At 42.6% G+C, this 23,292-nt stretch overlaps 2 protein-coding genes and 1 long non-coding RNA gene across 4 annotated transcripts; all 3 read left to right on the top strand.

The window, feature by feature from the left end:
• Nucleotides 1–239: 239 nt before the first annotated feature.
• LOC141779450 (uncharacterized) lies at nucleotides 240–22,069 on the top strand. Of its 2 annotated transcripts, none has more exons than XM_074654291.1 (4): nucleotides 240–343; nucleotides 18,213–18,352; nucleotides 21,084–21,192; nucleotides 21,698–22,069. In XM_074654291.1, the coding sequence occupies exons 1-4, from the start codon at nucleotides 266–268 to the stop codon at nucleotides 21,821–21,823; spliced, it is 453 nt and encodes a 150-aa protein (XP_074510392.1). In that variant the 5' UTR covers nucleotides 240–265; the 3' UTR covers nucleotides 21,824–22,069. The 2 variants fall into 2 exon arrangements, with proteins under 2 accessions (XP_074510392.1, XP_074510393.1); XM_074654292.1 differs by lacking the exon at nucleotides 240–343 and adding an exon at nucleotides 17,794–17,953 and having other exon boundaries at nucleotides 18,214–18,352.
• On the top strand, nucleotides 713–8,364 carry LOC141779452 (uncharacterized). Its single transcript, XR_012596302.1, has 3 exons — nucleotides 713–743; nucleotides 7,382–7,490; nucleotides 7,993–8,364. It is a non-coding gene; the product is annotated as an uncharacterized LOC141779452 (long non-coding RNA).
• Nucleotides 9,422–16,946, top strand: LOC141778269 (gamma-aminobutyric acid type B receptor subunit 2-like). Its single transcript, XM_074652453.1, has 15 exons — nucleotides 9,422–9,550; nucleotides 9,743–9,931; nucleotides 10,059–10,301; nucleotides 10,483–10,543; nucleotides 10,628–10,708; nucleotides 11,449–11,599; nucleotides 11,820–11,952; nucleotides 12,272–12,370; nucleotides 12,517–12,627; nucleotides 13,012–13,122; nucleotides 14,066–14,293; nucleotides 14,382–14,519; nucleotides 14,624–14,741; nucleotides 15,277–15,382; nucleotides 16,435–16,946. Exons 1-15 carry the CDS (start codon nucleotides 9,536–9,538, stop codon nucleotides 16,577–16,579), a joined length of 1,929 nt encoding a protein of 642 aa, XP_074508554.1. The 5' UTR covers nucleotides 9,422–9,535; the 3' UTR covers nucleotides 16,580–16,946.
• Nucleotides 22,070–23,292: the final 1,223 nt, after the last annotated feature.

Here is a 23,292-nt window from a genome sequence, read left to right as displayed (position 1 = left end):
AAAACTGTCAGCGGGCATCTGGTCCAGTGATCGATCAGTAAACGGGAAATCTCTGTTCTCTGAAAGGTTGAAAAGAGTCTTTAGGATTCTTTCCAGAATGACCTGCTAATGTCACTGAAGTGATGTAATCTTGGTTTTTACTGTCAGCAGTTTGGAAATCACAGATGCAGTTATTAATTATCTAGGACATAAATAGAAGCAACAGGGAGGATAGTCAGGACTCTATAAAGTCTCAGTGAGCTGTGATGTGGAGACAAACACCAACATGATTTCCTTCAGGATGCTCCTCTGTGCTCTGGCTCTGATGCTGCTGGCTGCTGATGTGGACTCTTCATCTAGTGGATCTAGTGGATCTACTGGAGGTAAGCCTCTGAAATACATCTCTGCTCCTCTACTCCCATGTTGGGAGAATACTGGTTACCCTCCTCTGCTACTGTTCATCTTCATCTTCAGCAGGAGAAAGTCCTGATGTTTTTACTGGAGGTAAAAAACTCTTAAAGAGCTCTGAACGAGAGCTTTATTTATCTAAACTGGTTTTAGAGAATTCACTCAGCCGACAGGCAAGCATGTCCCACTTCTTTAAGTATGGATCTATAGCCTACTGTATGTTCTGCTGTGACAGGCAGCAGACCCAACTACGATCTGTCAGGGGAGGCGCTGACGACGCTCTACAACTCTCCTGTGTTCAAGGCTGAGAGGATGGAGAGGCCGCTGTTGGGACCAATCACCCACTCAGGAGTCAGGTCAGTCACCCAGTAGATCATTAAATAGTCCAGATAAAACTAGTCACCACCCTAAGCACTCCTTTGTTGGGCTGGTTAAATCACAACTCTTAAGGTTTCACAGAATCTGCTCTCAACCAGAGGATTTTAAAGGTGTTACTAAAGTGTTGTTTTCAGCTTTGGCCACTAGAGGGTAGTCCAGGTCCAGGTCCTTCCTCAGAAAGACCTTCTGAACCTTCAGGCAGCCTCTTGTAGTGACCTCTCAGAGTGAGCTTTACTAAGGTGACTGGACTATTACAGGACCACAGTATTATTATAGTATTATTGCAGCTTTCAGGAAGAATAACAATCTAAAGGATTATCTGGTTAAAGCAAAGATAAAACCTTTAAATGACTCTGAACCCAGAGGTTATGGGGGATTCTTTCAGTACCGTAACTGGTTACATAACCAATAGACGGTTTCTGGTATATAAACGTTGCTGTGTGTGTTCACATTCAGGAGGTAAAACCTCTTTAGCAGCCGTTGTAATCAGAGTAGATTTCTCATAGTTTGTACCTTCTTGTTGACCAAAACAATGTACTGAGTGTGACTAGTGCGACTAGTGCGTCTACCTGCCTGAATCTCGGTCGTATGCTGATTATTTATCCACTTTTATGGCCCAGCTGATCGCTGTGACCACAGAAACTGTCTTTTATCCCATTTCAAATCCATCTGTCAGGACGCACGTTTGTGACGTTGCACACTTTTAACAACATCTTTTAACTGGATACGTGTTTTTAGTCATCCGACGTCTGGATTTTATTATTTTTGAGAAACAATCCGTAACCTAAATATGGCTTCTAATAACTCTGAGGACTATATTTTACTAACATTAAGGAGGATATCTGACCTTAAGGAGGATAACCGACCTTAAACCTTCCTCAAACCGGGGTAATTTAATTGAACTGTTGCACCTGTTAGCCAGCACGGATGCTAATTTAGCCTCCCACTTGGCATCATCTACAGTGTTTTCCGGCAGGTCAAACAAAATCCAAAACTATTTAAAGGGACTGTTTGTAAGAATCAGAAATATCTTTTAACAGCGACACCTGTGGCCGCTAAGTCAACGAAAGTCAGCGTCGCTCAAAACAGCGAGGCGACACACGTCAGCTAAAATCACAATATCACTCTATATTTCAGCTGCTTGGCAGTAATGTTAGACCAGACGAAGGTCTCTCTATGAATCACTGCTGATCCTAGTGTTGGCCTTTCCTGCTTCAGCCTCCCGACAGCGGCCGGAGGGAACAGGGGAGACACTAAGGAGGATATCCGACCCTAAGGAGGATAACCGACCCTAAGGAAGATAACCGACCTTAAGGAGGATAACCGAGAGAGTGATGTTGTGCGCGGTCAAGCCAACATTACGCACGGACGCAACAGATATCCGCTGGTTACATTTAGTGTAGTTTTGATCCACAGAACCCTCCTTGCTTATGTGCACATCAAACGTGTCGTTTTGATTAATTATTCTACACAGTTCCTGTAAGAGCCAAAACCTGATGCTGGCATACTGAGGTTGTGGTGTAATTCACTTTTATGAACACTAGGTGGCACTGCATTAATTGACTGACCCAGTCACGGGTATATAAGTAAGGAGGTGTGTTGTTGGCGTCAGGGTTTAGCCCGGAAGGGCAAATGGTTTTTGACCGCAGGGACGCTGAAATGTTTGCTGTGTAGTTGTTGTTACTCGTTGCTATGGTAACCGAAGCATGCTTCCTTAATACCATATTAGGAATAAATGAACTGTTATTGTAAAACCAACGAGCGGACTCAGGAGCAATTTTGTACAGCACAACACGCAACAGAAGGTACCATCTACAGCGAAAAGCGCGTCAGTCCAGGGCTAATCACCTCAGTAGCTAAAGTATCAGACTTTAGCTCCTACAATTAGTCAAAAACCCGTCCTGTTGGAACTTCGTTGAAACTGCGGCACGTTTGGAACTCAACGGAGGCGACGCGGGAGGACGAGGAGAGCTGCCGGTGTGGATTTCGGCTGCGTTTGGAGGACGTCTGTAGCCATCCATGGGCGGAGGAGTTACGGAGGAGCTACGGAGCTAATGCTAACGCCGGCTGTGGAGCATCGGACCACGGCATCACTGCAAGGCGCCCGACGCGGAGGTATCGTAGCGCTACACTGTGTAATGGCCATATAGTGTGTGCACACATACGCGGGCGGAAATCCAATGCATTGGTTGCCGAAGCGGGCGGACTTTGGACTTTGCGCTGACTGTTTGTTACATTGACTGTTAAGTGACTGACTGTTTAGTATGGAGAGTCGCGAAGCGGCGTCGGGCCGTATTACCGGGACTGGTGCACAAACCGCTAGTGAGACTGGCGGTGTTGAAACACCAGCTGAGAAGCGGGTAGTAAAGCTCACCGTGAAAGCGCTTGCTGATAAACTGGAACAGTTGCAAGACAGCAGAAGGGCTAAGCTAAACAAAGTAACAAACATACGAAAATCAATTCAAAGTTTGATGCTAATGGGTGATAAAGAACAGGTACAAAATGCTCTTGAAGAGTTGATTAATGTGTGTAATGAAGCTAAATGTGTGCATGAATCTCTGTTGGTTTTGTTGCCATGTGATGAAAAAGAAAAACATGTAACATGGTTTAATGCAAAAATGCTGGCACCAAATGAGTGTATTGCTGAGGCAAAAAGGTGGGTTTCATGCATTGAAGGTGACACACATGAAAATGGTAATATTGAGGATGATATTCATCCAGATGACAGTGTTTCAAATGTTGGTAGCAAACACTCAAGCCACAAAAGTGTGAGCAGTGGTAAGTCCAGTACCACATCCTCTGCCAGAATAAAGGTGGAGGCAGACAGAGCTGCACTCATGGCTCGCGTTGCCTCTTTAAAAGAAAGACAAGCTTTGGAGGAGCAAGAACAGCAGCTGAAGAGGAAAAGAGAGCAGCTTGACTTGGAAGCTGAACTAGCTGCATCCACTGCTAAGCTAGCAGTGTTGAGGGCATATGATGTGGGAAGCTCCTCTCAAGTACCATCAAATGGCATGAATTCCTATTTGCAAAGGGAAAAAAGGAAACTGGAATCTGCAAATGTATTGAATCCTTCTGCAAAGGAATACAAACCTGGATCATGGAAATCATCACAACAAAATGATATGACAAAAGGATCATTACTGTCTAACAGGCCATTGGATATGAGACCAAATGAACATCAGCAGGAAAACAGTTTGTTGGGAACATCACAGCATCTGCAGTACCAACCAACAACTGCTCAGTTAAAGCCAGAGGAAAGGCAGCCTACATACCAGCATCTGGTCGGTCAACATCCAACTGTGGACATACTTACCATCATGCACAGACAAAATGAAATAACAGCTGCTTTGGTTCAACAGCAGCGTTCACTGTCTCTACCACCGAGAGATATTCCCTTATTTGAAGGGGATCCTCTCCAATACAGGACGTTCATCAAAGCCTTTGAGCAAGGAGTGGAGGAAAAGGCAGGAAAAGCAGATTGTTTGTATTATTTGGAACAGTTTACCAGAGGACAACCACAAGAACTGGTACGTAGCTGCCAACATATGGCTCCTGAGCGTGGCTATGCAGTGGCGAAGGGTCTTCTACAGGAACACTTTGGCAATCAGTACAAAATCGCAACTGCTTATATGGAAAAGGCTTTGGCTTGGCAAATAATAAAATCTGAGGACGTGAAAGCACTCCAAGCTTACTCTTTGTTCTTACGTGGCTGTTGTAACGTGATGGGGGAACTCCAGTACATGGAAGAACTGGATATGCCTGTAAACATGAGAGCCATCATTTCAAAGTTGCCATACAAAATGAGAGAACAATGGAGGACAGTAGCTCATGACATAATGGAGAGAAGCAATTACAGAGCTTACTTCATTGATCTGGTCACATTCATGGAGCGTCGTGTCAGAATTCTTTCCGACCCGCTGTTTGGCAACATACAGGAACCAACATCTGGCGTTACTGGGACGAAGCCTCTCACCAGGTTTAAACCACAGTCTGGGTACAAGGTGAAGGAAAACATTGTTGCCACCACAGTAACATCTAAGGACTTGCCCCAGGAGGCTAAGGAACCAACATCAGATCTATCCAAGGCTGAAAAAGATGAATGCCTCTGCTGTGCTCGTAGTCACTCATTGGACGAGTGTAAACAGTTCAAGGGAAAGAAGCACAAGGAGAAAATTCTGTTTCTGAGGGAAAAGGGAGTTTGCTTTGCATGCTTAGGTGATGGTCACATGAGCAGGGATTGCGAGAGGCGCATGACATGCAAGGTTTGTGGACAAACTCATCCCACTGTGCTTCACATCAAAAGGCAAACAACAGCTTGGCAGCAGGAACCATCTGAACAGCCATCTTCATTCAAAACATGTGGACATACAGGGGCCGGTGAGGACCGGTGTGTTTTCTCCATTCTCCCTGTAAAGGTGAAATCTGCCAAAGGAAATCGCATTATTGAAACCTATGCCTTTTTGGATCCTGGTAGTTCAGCCACATTCTGCTCAGAACATCTAATGCAGAGGCTGAATGTTACAGGCAGAAGAACCAGCGTCTTGTTGCGCACAATGGGTCAAGAAACAGTTGTTCCAGCTTACTCCTTGACTGGTTTGGAGGTCTCTGATCTGGATGGTGATGACTTCTATATTCTCCCAGAGGTTTTCACACAGAAGAAAATGCCAGTTACCACTGATAGCATGGTGACACACGAGGACCTGGCTAAATGGCCCTACTTGTCAAAAGTTCACATTCCAAGCATCAAGGCAAATGTCGACCTGTTGATTGGAACAAATACTCCCAAGATATTGGAGCCTTGGGAGGTCAACAGCTGCGGGAATGGCCCGTATGCCATTAGGACTGTGCTGGGATGGGTTGTAAATGGGCCGCTGATTGGAAACAGTGGCACCCTGGAGGCAGGGCTTCCCTCCGCTAATGTGAACCGGTTCTCTGTGTGCAAACTGGAAGAAATGCTAACCAAGCAGTACAACTACGACTTCAATGAAAGGAGTGAGGAGGAAAAGGAAAGGTCCAGAGAAGACCTCAAGTTTCTGGAAACTGTTGAGCACTCAGCGGTACTTCAGGATGGGAAGTATTGTTTGAAATTGCCCTTTAAAAGCAAGGATGTCTATCTGCCTAACAACTTCGTGGTGGCAAAGCAAAGGATCCAGGGTTTGAGGAAAAGGTTCCTCAATAACAAACACTTGCACCAGGAGTATGCAGGGTACATGAATGCGCTCATCAGTAAGACCTATGCAGAGCCAGTACCTCAACATCAACTGCATCAGGAAAATGGTCCTACTGTCCAGCTCATTGGCTACTTGTTTGACTGGAGAGGGCTCAAGACATCAGTTGCCTGGTTCCTCAGGTTAAAGGTCGGGTTGTTAGGAAGGATTCGCCTACGAAAACAGCTGGAAGCTTCTGAGGCTAACTATTCAGAGGAAACCAGTCAGGACAGACCAAAGCCACCATAATTGAAAGGCCAGTGATAAAACTCTGTTTGTTACATGGAGTTTAAATGCATAACTTGGTGTATTGTAACATTTGGCTCCTTTTTTGTGTATTTTGTTTGAATTGTTATGTCTGCCTACCATAACAATTAGGGGCCGGTGTGTAAGAGCCAAAACCTGATGCTGGCATACTGAGGTTGTGGTGTAATTCACTTTTATGAACACTAGGTGGCACTGCATTAATTGACTGACCCAGTCACGGGTATATAAGTAAGGAGGTGTGTTGTTGGCGTCAGGGTTTAGCCCGGAAGGGCAAATGGTTTTTGACCGCAGGGACGCTGAAATGTTTGCTGTGTAGTTGTTGTTACTCGTTGCTATGGTAACCGAAGCATGCTTCCTTAATACCATATTAGGAATAAATGAACTGTTATTGTAAAACCAACGAGCGGACTCAGGAGCAATTTTGTACAGCACAACACGCAACAGAAGGTACCATCTACAGCGAAAAGCGCGTCAGTCCAGGGCTAATCACCTCAGTAGCTAAAGTATCAGACTTTAGCTCCTACAGTTCCTTCTGCGCATCGCTTATAACTCCCTCAGGACCGGCCGTTCCGTCTTTCACCCGGACGGTGTCTCCATCCTGACCAAAATGTCGTCTGACCTCCACCATTTTAATTATAATAGCCTGAGACAAAACAAGTTGAAAAACAATGTACGTAGGCCCAGACAACAATAAATTTCCTCTGAAGGAAACTCTCTACAGGACTCCCAAACTGTCAGTGCGTTATGACGGAGATGGCCCTGTGATTAAAGGGGGAGAAAGTAGTGAATGTGATAAGTCATGATTGTCACTCACAGCCTCTGATGCACCCACCTATAATAATACCTTCTCTCTGATCCCACTCTGTGCTCAAATGCGCCACAGGTGTGCCAAGTTAGCCTTCCTGATGAAAACGCCTATGGTGCCTGCATATTAGCGCGTGCCCGTGCAAGCGTGGACGCGAGTGCATGAACGTGCGGTACATTTAAGTGTCCCGGTTGGGTGGTTTGAATATATGGTCACCCTAATTTAGAGCCAGAATGCATTGCACGGCTGCTTACATAGACAATGAATGGGAAGCGTGAAAAGGAACATGGACCATTAAACTCCTGAACTTTAATTGGAAATGTTGTTTGTTCCTCAGAGTGACGCTGGATGATGGAGCTCAGTGGCTCATCCATAAAGGACAAAACTACGGCATCTCTTCTGATACGGTGGTGACCGACGCCCGACACATGAGCTCACGCTGGGAGGTAAATCTTTGTTTTTACAACAAAAGATTACAGAACGCAGTGTCAGACGCTCTGTGTCTTTATCTCTTTTTTCATACTTTATTTCAAAAGTTCAATCCAGTAGATTCATAAACATGTTCAGATTTTTCATTACAAAAGATTCTGCAAATATATTTTACAGTATAAAAATAAAATTAATTATGCAACTTATAAAAGATGAATAAAAACAAAAATCAACAAACAAACATAATCGGGGTCTGTTAAACAATTGGAATAAATTTGAAATGCCTAGATAATCTAATCGTTTTTACCAATTTAGAATTTTTGAGTTTTAAGTTTTCAATCGTAGTCACATATGTTTTAAAATCAGTATCTTTAAAAATATAAAAAGCGGGTATTCTTTTAAGCCATATAATTTTATGTTTATAATATTTTGCTAAGATATTTATCAAATTAATTATGTAAATCTCATCTGCAGAAAAACTGGGATTGTTGACAGTGAGTATTTATTTTATCTTCACAGGTGGATAGAACGGTGGATTTCGAGGGGAGGAAGACAGTATCTGACTTTGTGTCGGACGGCGGCCCTAACTACAATCTCTTCACTGATAACTGTCACTCGGCATCTTGTCGAATGATGAATCCGTAAACACAAATCTAAGTCAGTTTACTCTCTGCTGAACACATGATGGAGATGAAAAAGTTCATGTTTACTGACTGAGATTTACTGAAACTTCACATGATCAAATTAAAATCTTAAAACCTTCACCACAGACCTCACATATTAACTTGATGAAAAAAATATTTATAGAAATGATGAAGAACACTTCCATGATAAACCCCAAGTTGTAATAACGTGAATTACTATGATTAATAAAATTATCCTCAGAAGGTACCCGAGTGTTTCCTCTGTGCCCCTGAAGGATTTATGACATCACTAGTTAGGAGCCAATCATGTCCCGGTATAGGTGGTGTGCAGACTTGAAGCCTCCAGGTCACAAACATTGAGATGTCAATTTATAAAAACAAAAACGTTTTTTGTGTAAAAAAACATGTCAGACACAAATAATTATTCCACTATTATTTATATGTGTTAAAATATGTCTTCTTTCCACAGATTTAACATGAAAAGTCTTTTGTTTTTGATGATTTGTTTCCTGCTGCGTCTCATAGTCTGATGATTTCTCAGCCAATAATCAGATCTCCGATATCGGCAGGATGTTTGTCTCTCAGCCTGCTGCTGTTTGTTCTCTGTAGTGTTTAGAGCTTCATTCACCTCCCATCAGGAGTGTTTGTGCACAAGAACAGACGGCAGGCTGTAGGTGTGTAATCAGGTGTGATGACACGCTGACAGAGATGATGTCACCGACCACGCTGGCATCGTTCAGAGCACGGCGTGACACACAATACGTAAAGATTATGAAATTCAGTCTAGTGACTGAGCAGAACTCAGTGTTTCTTCACGTGAAGTGAGTCCTTATTTACTTGCTGGTTTCACTGGTCAGAACAGGATCTAGTTCACTCAGTGTTTACCTACAACTGATCACACATGTTCAATGAGGGGTTCATATTTTTTAGCATGTTAGTATAAATAGTATGTTAGTATAGTATGTTGGTATAAATAGTATTGTAAGGCAGGCTTCTCGCTACCTTAACTATAACCTTACTTATTACTTAATTAAACTCCTGTAGGGCTGTGGGTAGAACAAGAGCACGGGGAGAGCTTGGTCTGTTCAACAGGATCCACTTTTAATCACTCAACTCAGTGTAGGACAACTCAAAAGGTGGCACCTCACTTCATATCCCTCCGCCAATCTTAACCATCACTCATCCCACAAGCACTCAAGGTGCGCCAAACCATATAGCTCCATCTCTAACTTAAAGAGCAGAATACAATATGTAAACTGTATAAAATATGTCTTTCCAAAAATAAATCTAATCTTACACTACCACAAGGAATTGTGGGACGGCATTACCTCCTTTCCTTTGGTGAAGGATGGTCCAGTGTTCCCTATGCTAAAGGAGGTAGGAAAGGAAACATTGAGAGGATTCCAGCAGCGCTGATCATGGCTGATACTCAGGTACTTCAGGCTACAAAACAGTACACTTAATACTTTCTCATGGTGGTATTAGTTCCTCTACTGCAGTAAAAGGTCTGAGTACTTCTACTGTGTGACCGGTGTGTTTCTACAGACTGAACATGTTTGGACCTCGGTACCAGTGGCTGGTTGTTGATGGAGGTGATGTAGCTGATCACAGTGAGTTTGTTTCAGGTCTACAGACTGAACATGTTCGGACCTCAGTACCAGTGGCTGGTTGCTGATGGAGGAGCAGCTGGGTGGAGGCTGGGACGGCAGCTCTCCGGCTGTACGGCCGACAGTCTGCTGACGGCTGCTGACGGATCCATCAGACTGAGCATGAGAGCGCTCAGCAACAGCAACAAACCGGGCGTCTCTGGACGGGTCAGAACCCACTGACACACACAGTCACCACCAACATATGTTATTAAAACCACCGTGTTTCTACTTCATCCTGAAAGCTGCTAAACATTCTATCTGTTAATAACGGCGTCCTGTTGCGTTTCGGCAGACTCCTCAGGACTACCAGGACTCCTACCTCAGACAGCTGACCTCGGACGGGTCAAAGGTCAGCCCCCTCCACTCCTTCGCCTACGACTCCGTGTGGGTCGCCGCCTCGGCGCTCAGTCAGGTGATGGAGGCGGTGAAGCTCAGAGAGAAGTACAGCAGCCAGAGAAACACCAGCGTCAGCGAGGAGGAAGTTCAGAGGACGCTGCTGGACGCCTTGAAGAAGACGCAGTTTGAAGGAGTCACGGTGAGCACATTCACACACCTGTAACACATTCACACACCTGTTGTGTGTATACTGTATATGTATTTGTGTGTATATGTGTGTGTGGGGTAAATGGTGATTGAATATTTTAATTGATTAACGGCCCTCGTTTAGTTTAGTTTCTGTTTAAATGGTCGTCGTGTTTATTTTGTTTTATTTTCAGGGTCCAGTCTCTTTTCGTAACGGGGAGAGGATGACCTGGATCGATCTGATCCAGTTTCAAGGTGAATCACATGATGTGAAGTCAGTGTGTTGGATATTAATACTAACATTAACTTGTGTATTAATCAGCAGTATGTTGTTATCAGGCAGCAGTGGTGTGTCGGTGGGAGACTTCAATACCTCCACCCAGCAGCTCCGTCTGATCAACCACCTGATCAAGTTTAAAGGTGAGACACTCACTAACTCTATTACAGACCATAATAATAGTGAAAACATGGATGGATAATATACGAAAAAATATTAGTAAAATATACTAAAAGTATAACTTAAATATCAGAAAAAGATTAATGGATTATCACACAAAAATGTATAATATGTGAAAAATATTCATAAAATATTCATAAAAGTAGCTCCGCCTTTACCAGCTGCAACATTAAAGTGATGAACAAATAAAATATCCCAAAAATAGCAGAAAAATATTAGTTAAGTATCCAAAATATCAATAAAATATCCTAAAAAAAACAATAGTAAAATATACGAAAAGATATTAGTAAAATATCATAAAGATATAACTTAAATATCAGAAAAACATTAATAAATTATCAGAAAAAAAATAATAAAACGTGAAAAATATTCGTGAAATATCCCCAAAAGTAATTAAACATAGCTCCACCTTTACCAGCTGCAACATTAAAGTGATGAACAAATAAAATATCCCCAAAAATATTAGTAAAACAGCAGAAAAAATATTAGTAAAGTATCAGACAAAAATTTGTAAATTTTCCAATATATCAGTAAAATATCCTAAAAAAATATTAGTAAAATATCATAAAAATATAGGTCAAATACCAGAAAAAAATAAGTTAAATACCAGAAAAATAAGAATATATTATCAGACAAAAAGTAATAAAATATGTGAAAGATATTGGTAAAAGATCCCATGGATGGTAACTGTTTGGTGGTGCAGGTCCAGGACCAGCCAGAGACCAGGTTCTGGTCCTGGTTCAGCGGCAGCAGGTCAGCCTCCTCCTGTACAGCATGGTGTCATCAGCTGCAGCTGTGACCATCTTCATCACTCTGACTCTCCTCCTCTTCACTGTCATCTACCACAAACACTGGTACTACTACTTTTACTATTTATTATTATTACTAATATTTGTATTAATTTGATAATTTTATTTTATTTCTATGTTCTATTTATCTTTGTTGTTTTATGTATTTTCTTTTTCTCCCACTGTATGAATATATATATATATATTGTAGTAGATGGTGATAATGACATACTGTATATTACTAATATAATGAACCTGACACTGAGATGTGTATGTGGTGCTGCAGGCTGCTGAGACGGAGCGCTGGATCCCAGGACGAGCTGCTGCTGCTGGGCGTCCTGCTGTCCTCCTCCTCCGTCCTGGTCTCCGGTCTGGACGGAGCCTCGCTGTCCCCCCCAACCGCCGAGCTCCTCTGCTCCGTCAGTCCACTCATTATATATATATACATAATTAATATAACATACATACACAGAGCACACACAAAGACGGGGGTGGAATGTAACACAGTACACTTACTCAAGTACTCTAGTACTTACTGTACTACAATTTTCAGGTACTAGTATTTCTATATATATTCTGCACTGCTCTAGTTTTTACCAGGATTGTCTCATTTTTACAAACAAAGACTAACAGTCGTCCACACGGCGGCGGCGTTAGTAATGACCTTGTAGTTTAGCGTCCTCTCTGGAGGAAACGGTTTGACGTGTCCGGTCCTGTTGGACTTGTTTGGTCCTGTAGGTTCGTCTGTGGACTCTCTCCGTGGGACACACCGTGGTCTTCGCTGTGCTCTTCGCTAGAACATGGAGAATATATTCACCTGGCAGCGTCAAACAGACGGTACGTGACTCTTTCAGAGACATGTTGACATGTTAATGTGAGTGATGGACAGATGGACGCTGCTGTGTCTCCAGCAGAGACTCTAACAGAGACATGTTGACGTGTTAATGTGAGTGATGGACAGATGGACGCTGCTGTGTCTCCAGCAGAGAGACGTCTGTCTGGTCCTCTGGATGCTCCTGTTGGATGTGATGGTTTTAACCTTCTGGCAGATCCTGGATCCTCTGAGACGGGTGGAGCTACAGCTCAGACCACAGGTAATACTAACGTACACAAGTATTATTAGTAGTTCAAGTACTCAGATCACAGGTACTACTAAAGTACACAAGTATTATCAGCAGTTAAAGTACTCCTACCACAGGTACCAACCACAGGTACTACTAAAGTACACAAGTATTATCAGTAGTTAAAGTACTCCTACCACAGGTACCAACCACAGGTACTACTAAAGTACACAAGTATTATCAGTAGTTAAAGTACTCAGACCACAGGTACTACTAAAGTACACAAGTATTATCAGCAGTAAGGTCCACGCTATCTACAGAGGCCCACACAATGGTGTCTCGCACGAGTATAAACAAAGCTTAAGGAGGGGGCACCTCTGACCTTTGACCCCTGATGTTTGTGTGTGTTTGTGTCAGAGAAAGTCTGCTGATCAGGACGTGGTGGTTCGTCTCTACTGTGAACGCTGCAGCAGCATCAACATGGAGCTGTGGATTACCGCAGTCTGTGGATACAAAGCTCCTCTACTGGTCAGAACCAACACACCTGTTCCTCTCACATAACCTCTACTGGTCACCACCAACACACCTGTTCCTCTCACATGACCTCTACTGGTCAGCACCAACACACCTGTTCCTCTCACATGACCTCTACTGGTCAGCACCAACACACCTGTTCCTCTCACATGACCTCTACTGGTCAGAACCAACACACCTGACCTCTACTGGTCAGCACCAACACACCTGTTCCTCTCACATGACCTCTACTGGTCAGAACCAACACACCTGACCTCTACTGGTCAGCACCAACACACCTGTTCCTCTCACATGAGCTCTACTGGTCAGAACCAACACAACTGACCTCTAAGGGTCAGAACCAACACACCTGACCTCTACTGGTCAGCACCAACACACCTGTTCCTCTCACATGACCTCTACTGGTCAGCACCAACACACCTGTTCCTCTCACATGACCTCTACTGGTCAGAACCAACACACCTGACCTCTACTGGTCAGCACCAACACACCTGTTCCTCTCACATGAGCTCTACTGGTCAGAACCAACACAACTGACCTCTAAGGGTCAGAACCAACACACCTGACCTCTACTGGTCAGCACCAACACACCTGTTCCTCTCATATGACCTCAGCTGGTCAGAACCAACACACTTGACCTCTACTGGTCAGCACCAACACAACTGTTCCTCTCACATGACCTCTACTGGTCAGCACCAACACACCTGTTCCTCTCACATGACCTCTACTGGCCAGAACCAACACACCTGTTCCTCTCACATGACCTCTACTGCTCAGCACCAACACACCTGACCTCTACTGCTCAGCACCAACACACCTGACCTCTACTGTTCAGCACCAACACACCTGCTCCTCTCAAATATACCTGTCATCATCATCATCACACCTCCAGCAGCAGGTGACGTCTCATTCAGACTGACTGTCCTGTCTTCTTCAGGTTCTGGGCTGTCTGATGGCGTGGAGCATCAGGACGCTGCAGGTTGACCATCCTGCCGTCAGCAGTAAACACCTGACGCTCAGCGTGTTCGCTGTGATGCTGTTCAGTGTGTCCGGAGTGTCGGCGTCACTGCTGACCTCCCACAATCCTCCTGTTCAGCTATGTGTGAGCAGCGTCCTCATCCTCTGCTGTAACCTCTTGACCCTGAGCTGGCTGTTCGGACCAAAGGTCAGTGTTTCAGTATTTCAGACGTACGGCGTCGGACGTCTTTCAGAAAGCTCTCTGACAGGTTTCCCCTGGCTTTGTTTCTCTGCAGTTCTTCTACGTGTGTTTGAACGGTGGCGAGCGGCAGCCGCTGTCACAGCAGCAGCCACCGTCACGGCTGCAGGCTGAAGATGAAGAGCGGGAGAAGCTGAGCAGGTTAAATCAGCAGCTCAAGAATCAAACTGACCAGGTGAGACACAGAAACATCCGCTGACTTTAGTCCTTTAGTCTTACTCGGTGTATTAATACTGACTTTAGTGTATTAATAATGTGCTGCTTGTTGTGTTCCTGCAGCTCGATGCAGAAATAGAAACCATCACTATGCAACTCTGTGAAACGTCGGAGTCAACTGCTGCTGAGCTGAAGCTTCACCGCTGTACAAGAGGACGAGACCAGGCGTCCACAACATCAGGTCATTAGAGACGGGTTAAAACTGACCTAACATCAGTTAGAGGACTGAAGATAGGATCTGCAAGTTAAGAGGTTTCTGTAATACACTGACCTGGTACAACAAGTACAAGAGAACATAAAAAATCAATCAATCAATATCTGTTTAATATCTGTTAGCCTAGCTTAGCACAAAGAGTAGAAGCAGAGGGAAACTGCTAGCCTAGCTTAGCATAAAGAGTAGAAGCAGAGGCAGACAGCAGTTTTTGGCACTTCAGTCAGAGTATTGAAGGAAAAAGACGAAACTCTGGTGTGTTTTTTGACAACAGCTGTTGCCGCCATTTTGGACTGAAAACGTTTATTATATTTATAGCATTTTATTGTTCAACACAGGTCATTTCAGTAGAATATGACAATAGAATAGAAATAATTTAGTTTTACTTTTGTAGCCTACTGCTCTTTGTAGGCGGACGTTTTACTGGCGTGCCGTAGTCACTTTCAGTCCAAAATACGAACAAACTGTGGCCTTTAACCATAATGACCGTGTCTCCTGTCAGCAGGTTCGGTCCGGTCTGTGACGTGGTCTCATGAAGCTCAGGTCTGTTGGGAGGACGGACAGTCAGACAGGAAACCGGCGAGTCCAGATGCCATCAACTCTCCTGAACAGTGAGAAACCTATTTACTCTGTTAGACACATGCGGAGCAAGTATTCACATCCTCTACTACAGTAACAGTATTAATACCACACAGTAACAGTACTAATACCACACAGTATCAGTACTAATACCACACAGTATCAGTACTAATACCACACAGTATCAGTACTAATACCACACAGTAACAGTACTAATACCACACAGTAACAGTACTAATACCACACAGTATCAGTACTAATACCACACAGTATCAGTACTAATACCACACAGTATCAGTACTAATACCACACAGTAACAGTACTAATACCACACAGTAACAGTACTAATACCACACAGTAACAGTACTAATACCACACAGTGAGAAAGCTGTTTACTCTGTTAGACACAGGCAGAGCAAGTATTCACATCCTCTACCGCAGTAACAGTACTAATACCACACAGTAACAGTACTAATACCACACAGTAACAGTACTAATATCACACAGTAACAGTACTAATACCACACAGTAACAGTACTAATACCACACAGTAACACTACTAATACCACACAGTAACAGTACTAATATCACACAGTAACAGTACTAATACCACACAGTGAGAAAGCTGTTTACTCTGTTAGACACAGGCAGAGCAAGTATTCACATCCTCTACTGCAGTAACAGTACTAATATCACACAGTAACAGTACTAATACCACACAGTGAGAAACCTGATTACTCTGTTAGACACAGGCAGAGCAAGTATTCACATCCTCTACTGCAGTAACAGTACTAATATCACACAGTAACAGTACTAATACCACACAGTGAGAAACCTGATTACTCTGTTAGACACATGCGGAGCAAGTATTCACATCCTCTACTGCAGTGACAGTACTAATACCACACAGTAAACAAGTAGACTTCCTGTGACAGTGTGTGATATATCCTAGTATATAGTATATAAGATATAAATATAGTATATAAAATATAAATATAATTTATAGTATATAAAATATAAATATAGTATAAAGTACGTGTAGTTTTCATTTGTGGTCTGATTTCCTTCCTGTGGCGTCTCTCAGCGTGCGGCGGCGTCTCTCCGTTCAGCTGCCGATCCTCCATCATTCCTACCTGCCCGCCGTCGGTGGCGTCAGCACCAGCAGCTCCAGTCTGTTCGGCAGCCAGGACGCCTTCGTTCACCGCGATGACAACTTCCTGTTCACCTGACGCCTGTTATTTTTCTATAACAGACCGTTGCTATGGGCGCAGTTCTGATGTCGGACTCTGGCGGACCGTTTTTGTGTCCAATTATTGATTTCTTCAGTAAGTAGCCGTGTAATAAGCGTGATAATGTACAGCGAGCTGGTCATTGTTGTGAAATAAACCCCTTCAGGGTGATGGACATGGATGGGGTTTATTTCACATTAATGAGCGTCTCGCTGTACATTATCCCTTACTGGAAATATATATACGGGACCATATAAAACACAATTGTGGACTTCCCCGGCCGGAGGAAACTTGTCAGCCTGCTGGTTGATGACTTGATTTATAATAACAATCACATTTTTTATCATTAAAATGTTTTATAATCTACTGAATATCCTCAAATGATTCCTGTTTAATCACATGAGTAACAAATCAATCAGACAATGATCAAAGATCAGATGGTTGGATAGAAGCTGCAATGTGTCAACTCAGGGAGTATTTACAATTACGAAATCCAGTCAAACATGAACGTTGAGCTGCTTCAGGCTGCAGATTAACTCTGTAAACAGACCAACTCTCACTTGTTGATTATAGAATATTTCTATTCATTATAGTATGAATAGTATGTTAGTATAGTATGTTAGTATTATTACTATGTTACTATTCATATTAACATATTATACTATGTTAGTATAAATAGTATGTTAGTATGATTACTATGTTAGTATAGTATGTTATTATGAATAGTATGTTAGTATAAGTTAAATTAATCAGTTCAAAATGTACCCTAAAGGGAGATTTGTCAAGTATTTAATACTCCTATCAACATGGGAGTGGACAAATATGCTCTTTTATGTAAATGTATATTGTACTGGTACAGAAGAAGTTAGTGTTATGTAAATGTATGTACTGTATATATTGTATATATTGTATAGTGTGTATAGTGTTGTTTCTGACAGGACATGGTGTCAGAAGGTCGAGGGTTTTTATATCTGCTGGTTGACTAAAGACTGTTGGAGACTTTGTGGCTCCAACTACAACCTCCTCTTGGAAAACTGTCAGCGGGCATCTGGTCCAGTGATCGATCAGTAAACGGGAAATCTCTGTTCTCTGAAAGGTTGAAAAGAGTCTTTAGGATTCTTTCCAGAATGACCTGCTAATGTCACTGAAGTGATGTAATCTTGGTTTTTACTGTCAGCAGTTTGGAAATCACAGATGCAGTTATTAATTATCTAGGACATAAATAGAAGCAACAGGGAGGAGAGTCAGGACTCTATAAAGTCTCAGTGAGCTGTGATGTGGAGACAAACACCAACATGATTTCCTTCAGGATGCTCCTCTGTGCTCTGGCGCTGATGCTGCTGGCTGCTGATGTGGACTCTTCATCTACTGGAGGTAAGCCTCTGAAATACATCTCTGCTCCTCTACTCCCATGTTGGGAGAATACTGGTTACCCTCCTCTGCTACTGTTCATCTTCATCTTCAGCAGGAGAAAGTCCTGATGTTTTTACTGGAGGTAAAAAACTCTTAAAGAGCTCTGAACGAGAGCTTTATTTATCTAAACTGGTTTTAGAGAATTCACTCAGCAGACAGACAAGCATGTCCCACTTCTTTAAGTATGGATCTATAACCTACTGTATGTTCTGCTGTGACAGGCGGCAACTTCAACTGGGAACTGTCAGGGGAGGCGCTGAGGACGCTCTACAACTCTCCGGTGTACATGGCTGAGAGGATGAAGAGGCCGCTGGACGGGCAGACTTCTTGGTTCGGACCATTAAGCCACTCAGGAGTCAGGTCAGTCTCCCAATAGATCATTAAATTGTCCAGATAAATCCAGATAAAACTAGTCACCAACCTAAACACTCCTTTGTTGGGCTGGTTAAATCACAACTGTTAAGGTTTCACAGAATCTGCTCTCAACCAGAGGATTTTAAAGGTATTACTAAGATATTGTTTTCAGCTTTGGCCTCTAGAGGGTAGTCCAGGTCCAGGTCCATGTCGTTGTAGTGACCTCTCAGAGTGATTAGAAATAACTTTACTAAGGTGACTGGACTATTACAGGACCACATTATTATTATAGTATTATTGCAGCTTTCAGGAAGAATAACAATCTAAAGGATTATCTGGTTAAAGCAAAGATAAAACCTTTAAATGACTCTGAACCCAGAGGTTATGGGGGATTCTTTCAGCACCGTAACTGGTTACATAACCAATAGATGGTTTGTGGTATATAAACGTTGCTGTGTGTGTTCACATTCAGGAGGTAAAACCTCTTTAGCAGCCGTTGTAATCAGAGTAGATTTCTCATAGTTTGTACCTTCTTGTTGACCAAAACAATGTACTGAGTGACTAGTGCGTCTGCGTCTACCTGCCTGAATCTCGGTCGTGTAGTGATTATTTATCACCTTTTACAGCCCAGCTGATCGCTGTGACCACAGAAACTGGCTTTTACTGTATCCCATTTCAAATCCATCTGTCAGGACGCACGTTTGTGACGTTGCACACTTTTAACAACATCTTTTAACTGGATACGTGTTTTTAGTCATCCGACGTCTGGATTTTATTATTTTTGAGAAACAATCCGTAACCTAAATATGGCTTCTAATAACTCTGAGGACTATATTCTACTAACATTAAGGAGGATATCTGACCTTAAGGAGGATAACGGACCTTAAAGGGACTGTTTGTAAGAATCAGAAATGCTTGTTAACAGCGACACCTGTGGACGTTAAGTCAACGAAAGTCAGCGTCGGGCTCGCGCTTGCTCGCTCTAAATATACATGAACGAGCATCGCTCAAAACAGTGAGGCGACACACTTCAGCTAAAACCACAATATCACTCTATATTTCACCTGCTTGGCAGTAATGTTAGCTGACCAGACGAAGGTCTCTCCATTTATCAATGCTGATCATAGCTTTTCCTGCTTCAGCCTCCCGACCGCGGTGGGAGGGAGACACCGGTACCCGGTCGGAGACGATAACGTTTCTCGCTGCGGAGCCCCGTCACTTCATGACACGGAAAACCTCTGTTGGTCTGGAGGAGCTGCAGCAGTTATTTCTGCACAAATGTCCACTGTACATTCACTAGATATTCTCAGAGCTACGAAGTCTCCTGCAGTGTGTAGTGTGCGCGCATGCACGTGAGGTGGAGCGAGCTGAGTGAAGGCAAGCAGGCAGGCAGAGGAGCAGAGGAGCAGAGTACAGCAGAGACTCCAGCCCTGGAGACCAAAGCTACGGTTTCCCCTGCGTCCTCCGACCGCGGCCAACACTGTTTTGCAAGACGGGCTTCACTAGATATAACTTTGCGATTTTGTGTCCAGAAGTATGAGATTGATTATTATTATCACCTGTTATGAGATGGGTAACGTTAGATTAGACATCAGTGGGATGTGACTTTAATGTGACCAGGGTCTGTTTGGTTGACACGCTGGTCGGAGGTCAAGTTACGTGGGTCCCTCTTGATGGACGACGCCAGACACTTTTTTTAATGTCCAATTCAAATGAACGTTGGCTAACGTTAGCTTACGCGGCCGCTTGTTGTCGTGACGACGGGGGGAGGAGGAGCGGCGGCGGCGGCCCCGGCAGACGACCAGACGTCTTCCCTTCAAACGTTCCGGCGTACCGGAGTGAGCTTTCCCCGCTGTAGTTGCGTAATGTAACAACAATTTAGAGTACGATGACCAGACGTCCCGGTTTGTCTGAGACAGTCCCGGTTTCAAGCTGACATGTCCCGAGTCCCGACACATATCTGTAATACACTCAAATTGTCCCGGTTTTCACTACAATTAAAATAATAACATTATACTTACATAAACGTTTATCATGTTCCACTCATTAATTAATTTGTGCGCATGAGGTAAGTATACAGAGAGGCAGCACAGCACACCGCTGTAGTCTCTATAGAGAGTGATGTCACGCGTGGTCAAGCCAACATTACGCACGGACGCAACAGATATCCGCTGGTTACATTTAGTGTAGTTTTGATCCACAGAACCCTCCTTGCTTATGTGCACATCAAACGTGTCGTTTTGATTAATTATTCTACACAGTTCCTTCTGCACATCGCTTATAACTCCCTCAGGACCGGCCGTTCCGTCTTTCACCCGGACGGCGTCTCCATCCTGGAAAAAATGTCGTCTGACCTCCACCATTTTAATTATAATAGCCTGAGACAAAACAAGTTGAAAAATAATGTACGTAGGCCAAGACAACAATAAATTTCCTCTGAGGGAAACTCTCTACAGGACTCCCAAACTGTCAGTGCGTCATGAGGTGGATAGTCCTGTGATTAAAGGGGGAGAAAGTAGTGAATGTGACAAGTCATGATTGTCACTCACAGCCTCTGATGCATCCACCTATAATAATACCTTCTCTCTGATCCCACTCCGTGCTCTCTCGAATCGCGCTGCCACGCTACCAGAATGAATTGCACGGCTGCTTACATAGACAATGAATGGGAAGCGTGGAAAAGGACACGGACCGTTAAACTCCTGAACTTTAATAGGAAATGTTGTTTGTTCCTCAGAGTGACGCTGGCTGATGGAGCTCAGTGGCTCATCCATAAAGGACGAAACTTCGGCATCTCCTCTCAGACGGTGGTGGTCAACGCTCGACACATGAGCTCACTCTGGGAGGTAAATCTTAATGTTTTTAAAACAAAAGATTACAGAACGCAGTGTCAGACGCTCTGTGTATTTATCTCTTTTTTTCATACTTTATTTCAAAAGTTTAATCCAGTAGATTCATAAACATGTTCAGATTTTTCATTACAAAAGATTCTGCAAATATATTTTACAGTATAAAAATAAAATGAATTATACAACTGAAGAAAGATGAATAAAAACAAAAATCAACAAACAAACATAATCGGGGTCTGTTAAACAATTGGAATAAATTTGAAATGCCTAGATAATCTAATCGTTTTTACCAATTTAGAATTTTTGAGTTTTAAGTTTTCAATCGTAGTCACATATGTTTTAAAATCAGTATCTTTAGAAAATATAAAAAGCGGGTATTCTTTTAAGCCATATCATTTTATGTATATAATATTTTGCTAAGATATTAATCAAATTAATTATGTAAATCTCATCTGCAGAAAAACTGGGATTGTTGACATTGAGTATTTTTTTATCTTTACAGGTGGTTAGAACGGGGGATTTCGAGGGGAGGAAGACAGTATCTGACTTTGTGGAGGACGGCGGCTCTGAGTACAATCTCCTCTTTGATAACTGTCACTTGGGATCTCGTCGAATGATGAGACAGTAAACAAAAATTTAAGTCAGTTTACTCTCTGCTGAACACATGATGGAGATGAAAAAGTTCATGCTTACTGACTGAGATTTACTGAAACTTCACATGATCAACTTAAAATCTTAAAACCTTCACCACAGACCTCACATATTAACTTGATGAAAAAAATACTTATAGAAATGATGAAGAACACTTCCATGATAAACCCCAAGTTGTAATAACGTGAATTACTATGATTAATAAAATTATCCTCAGAAGGTACCCGAGTGTGTTTCCTCTGTGCCCCTGAAGGATTTATGACATCACTAGTTAGGAGCCAATCATGTCCCGGTATGAAAGTGGTGTGCAGACTTAAAGCCTCCAGGTCACAAACACTGAAATGTCAATTTACAAAAACAAAAATGTTTTTTGTGAAAAAAAACATGTCGGACACAAATAATTATTCCACTATTATTTATATGTGTTAAAATATGTCTTCTTTCCACAGATTTAACATGAAAAGTCTTTTGTTTTTGTTGATTTGTTTCCTGCTGCGTCTTATAGTCTGATGAGTTCTCAACCAATAATCAGATCTCCGATATCGGCAGGATGTTTGTCTCTCTGTAGTGTTTAGAGCTTCATTCACCTCCCATCAGGAGTGTTTGTGCACAAGAACAGACGGCAGACTGTAGGTGTGTAATCAGGTGTGATGACACGCTGACAGAGATGATGTCACCGACCACGCTGGCATCGTTCAGAGCACGGTGTGACACACATTATGTAAAGATTATGAAATTCAGTTTAGTGACTTAGCAGAACTCAGTGTGACTCCATGTGAAGTGAGTTCCTTTTCTTTACAGTGTTTACCAACAACTGATCACATGTTCAATGAGAGGTTCCCATTTTTAAAAAACTAGTTTCTGTATAGTTTCAGCTCTTCACTGAAGCTTTATGTTATTTACACTAATTTAAATATTCAAACTCCTCATTCTCCATGCTTTTATTGATGCATCCTTCCATCAAATGGAAATATTCTACATTCTTTGTGTTTAACTTTTTACGTTTGGTATCTTCTAAAACTTTGGGACCAACTAACAACTGAGAGGGACACAATAAGACAACAAATGTCCTCTGTTATGTATTTTCTTTGTACTTGTTTTGAGTCTCTTTGTAGTTGTTTTGTGTCTCTTTGTAGTTGTTTTGGTCACTTTGTAGTTATTTTGTTCCCCTTTTGTAGTTGTTTTGAGTCTCTTGTTTTGAGTCTTTTTGTAGTTGTTTGGTGTCTCTTTGCAGTTGTTTTGAGTCTCTTTGTAGTCGATTTGAGTATCTTTTTAGTTGTTTAGAGTCTCTTTGTAGTTTTTTTGAGTCTCTTTGTGGTCATTTGAGCCTCTTTATAGTTGTTTTGCGTCTCTTTGCAGTTGTTTTGCGTCTCCCTGTAGTCGTTTTGCTTGTCTTTCAGGTCATTTTATTTGTTTTCCAACTCAAATTATTAACACTGACTCTTT

Source organism: Sebastes fasciatus, chromosome 12 (genome assembly GCF_043250625.1).
Source record: "Sebastes fasciatus isolate fSebFas1 chromosome 12, fSebFas1.pri, whole genome shotgun sequence".
NCBI lineage: Eukaryota > Metazoa > Chordata > Actinopteri > Perciformes > Sebastidae > Sebastes > Sebastes fasciatus.
Note: the sequence above shows the minus strand (reverse complement) of the source record. Positions and strands in the feature narration are given on the sequence as shown.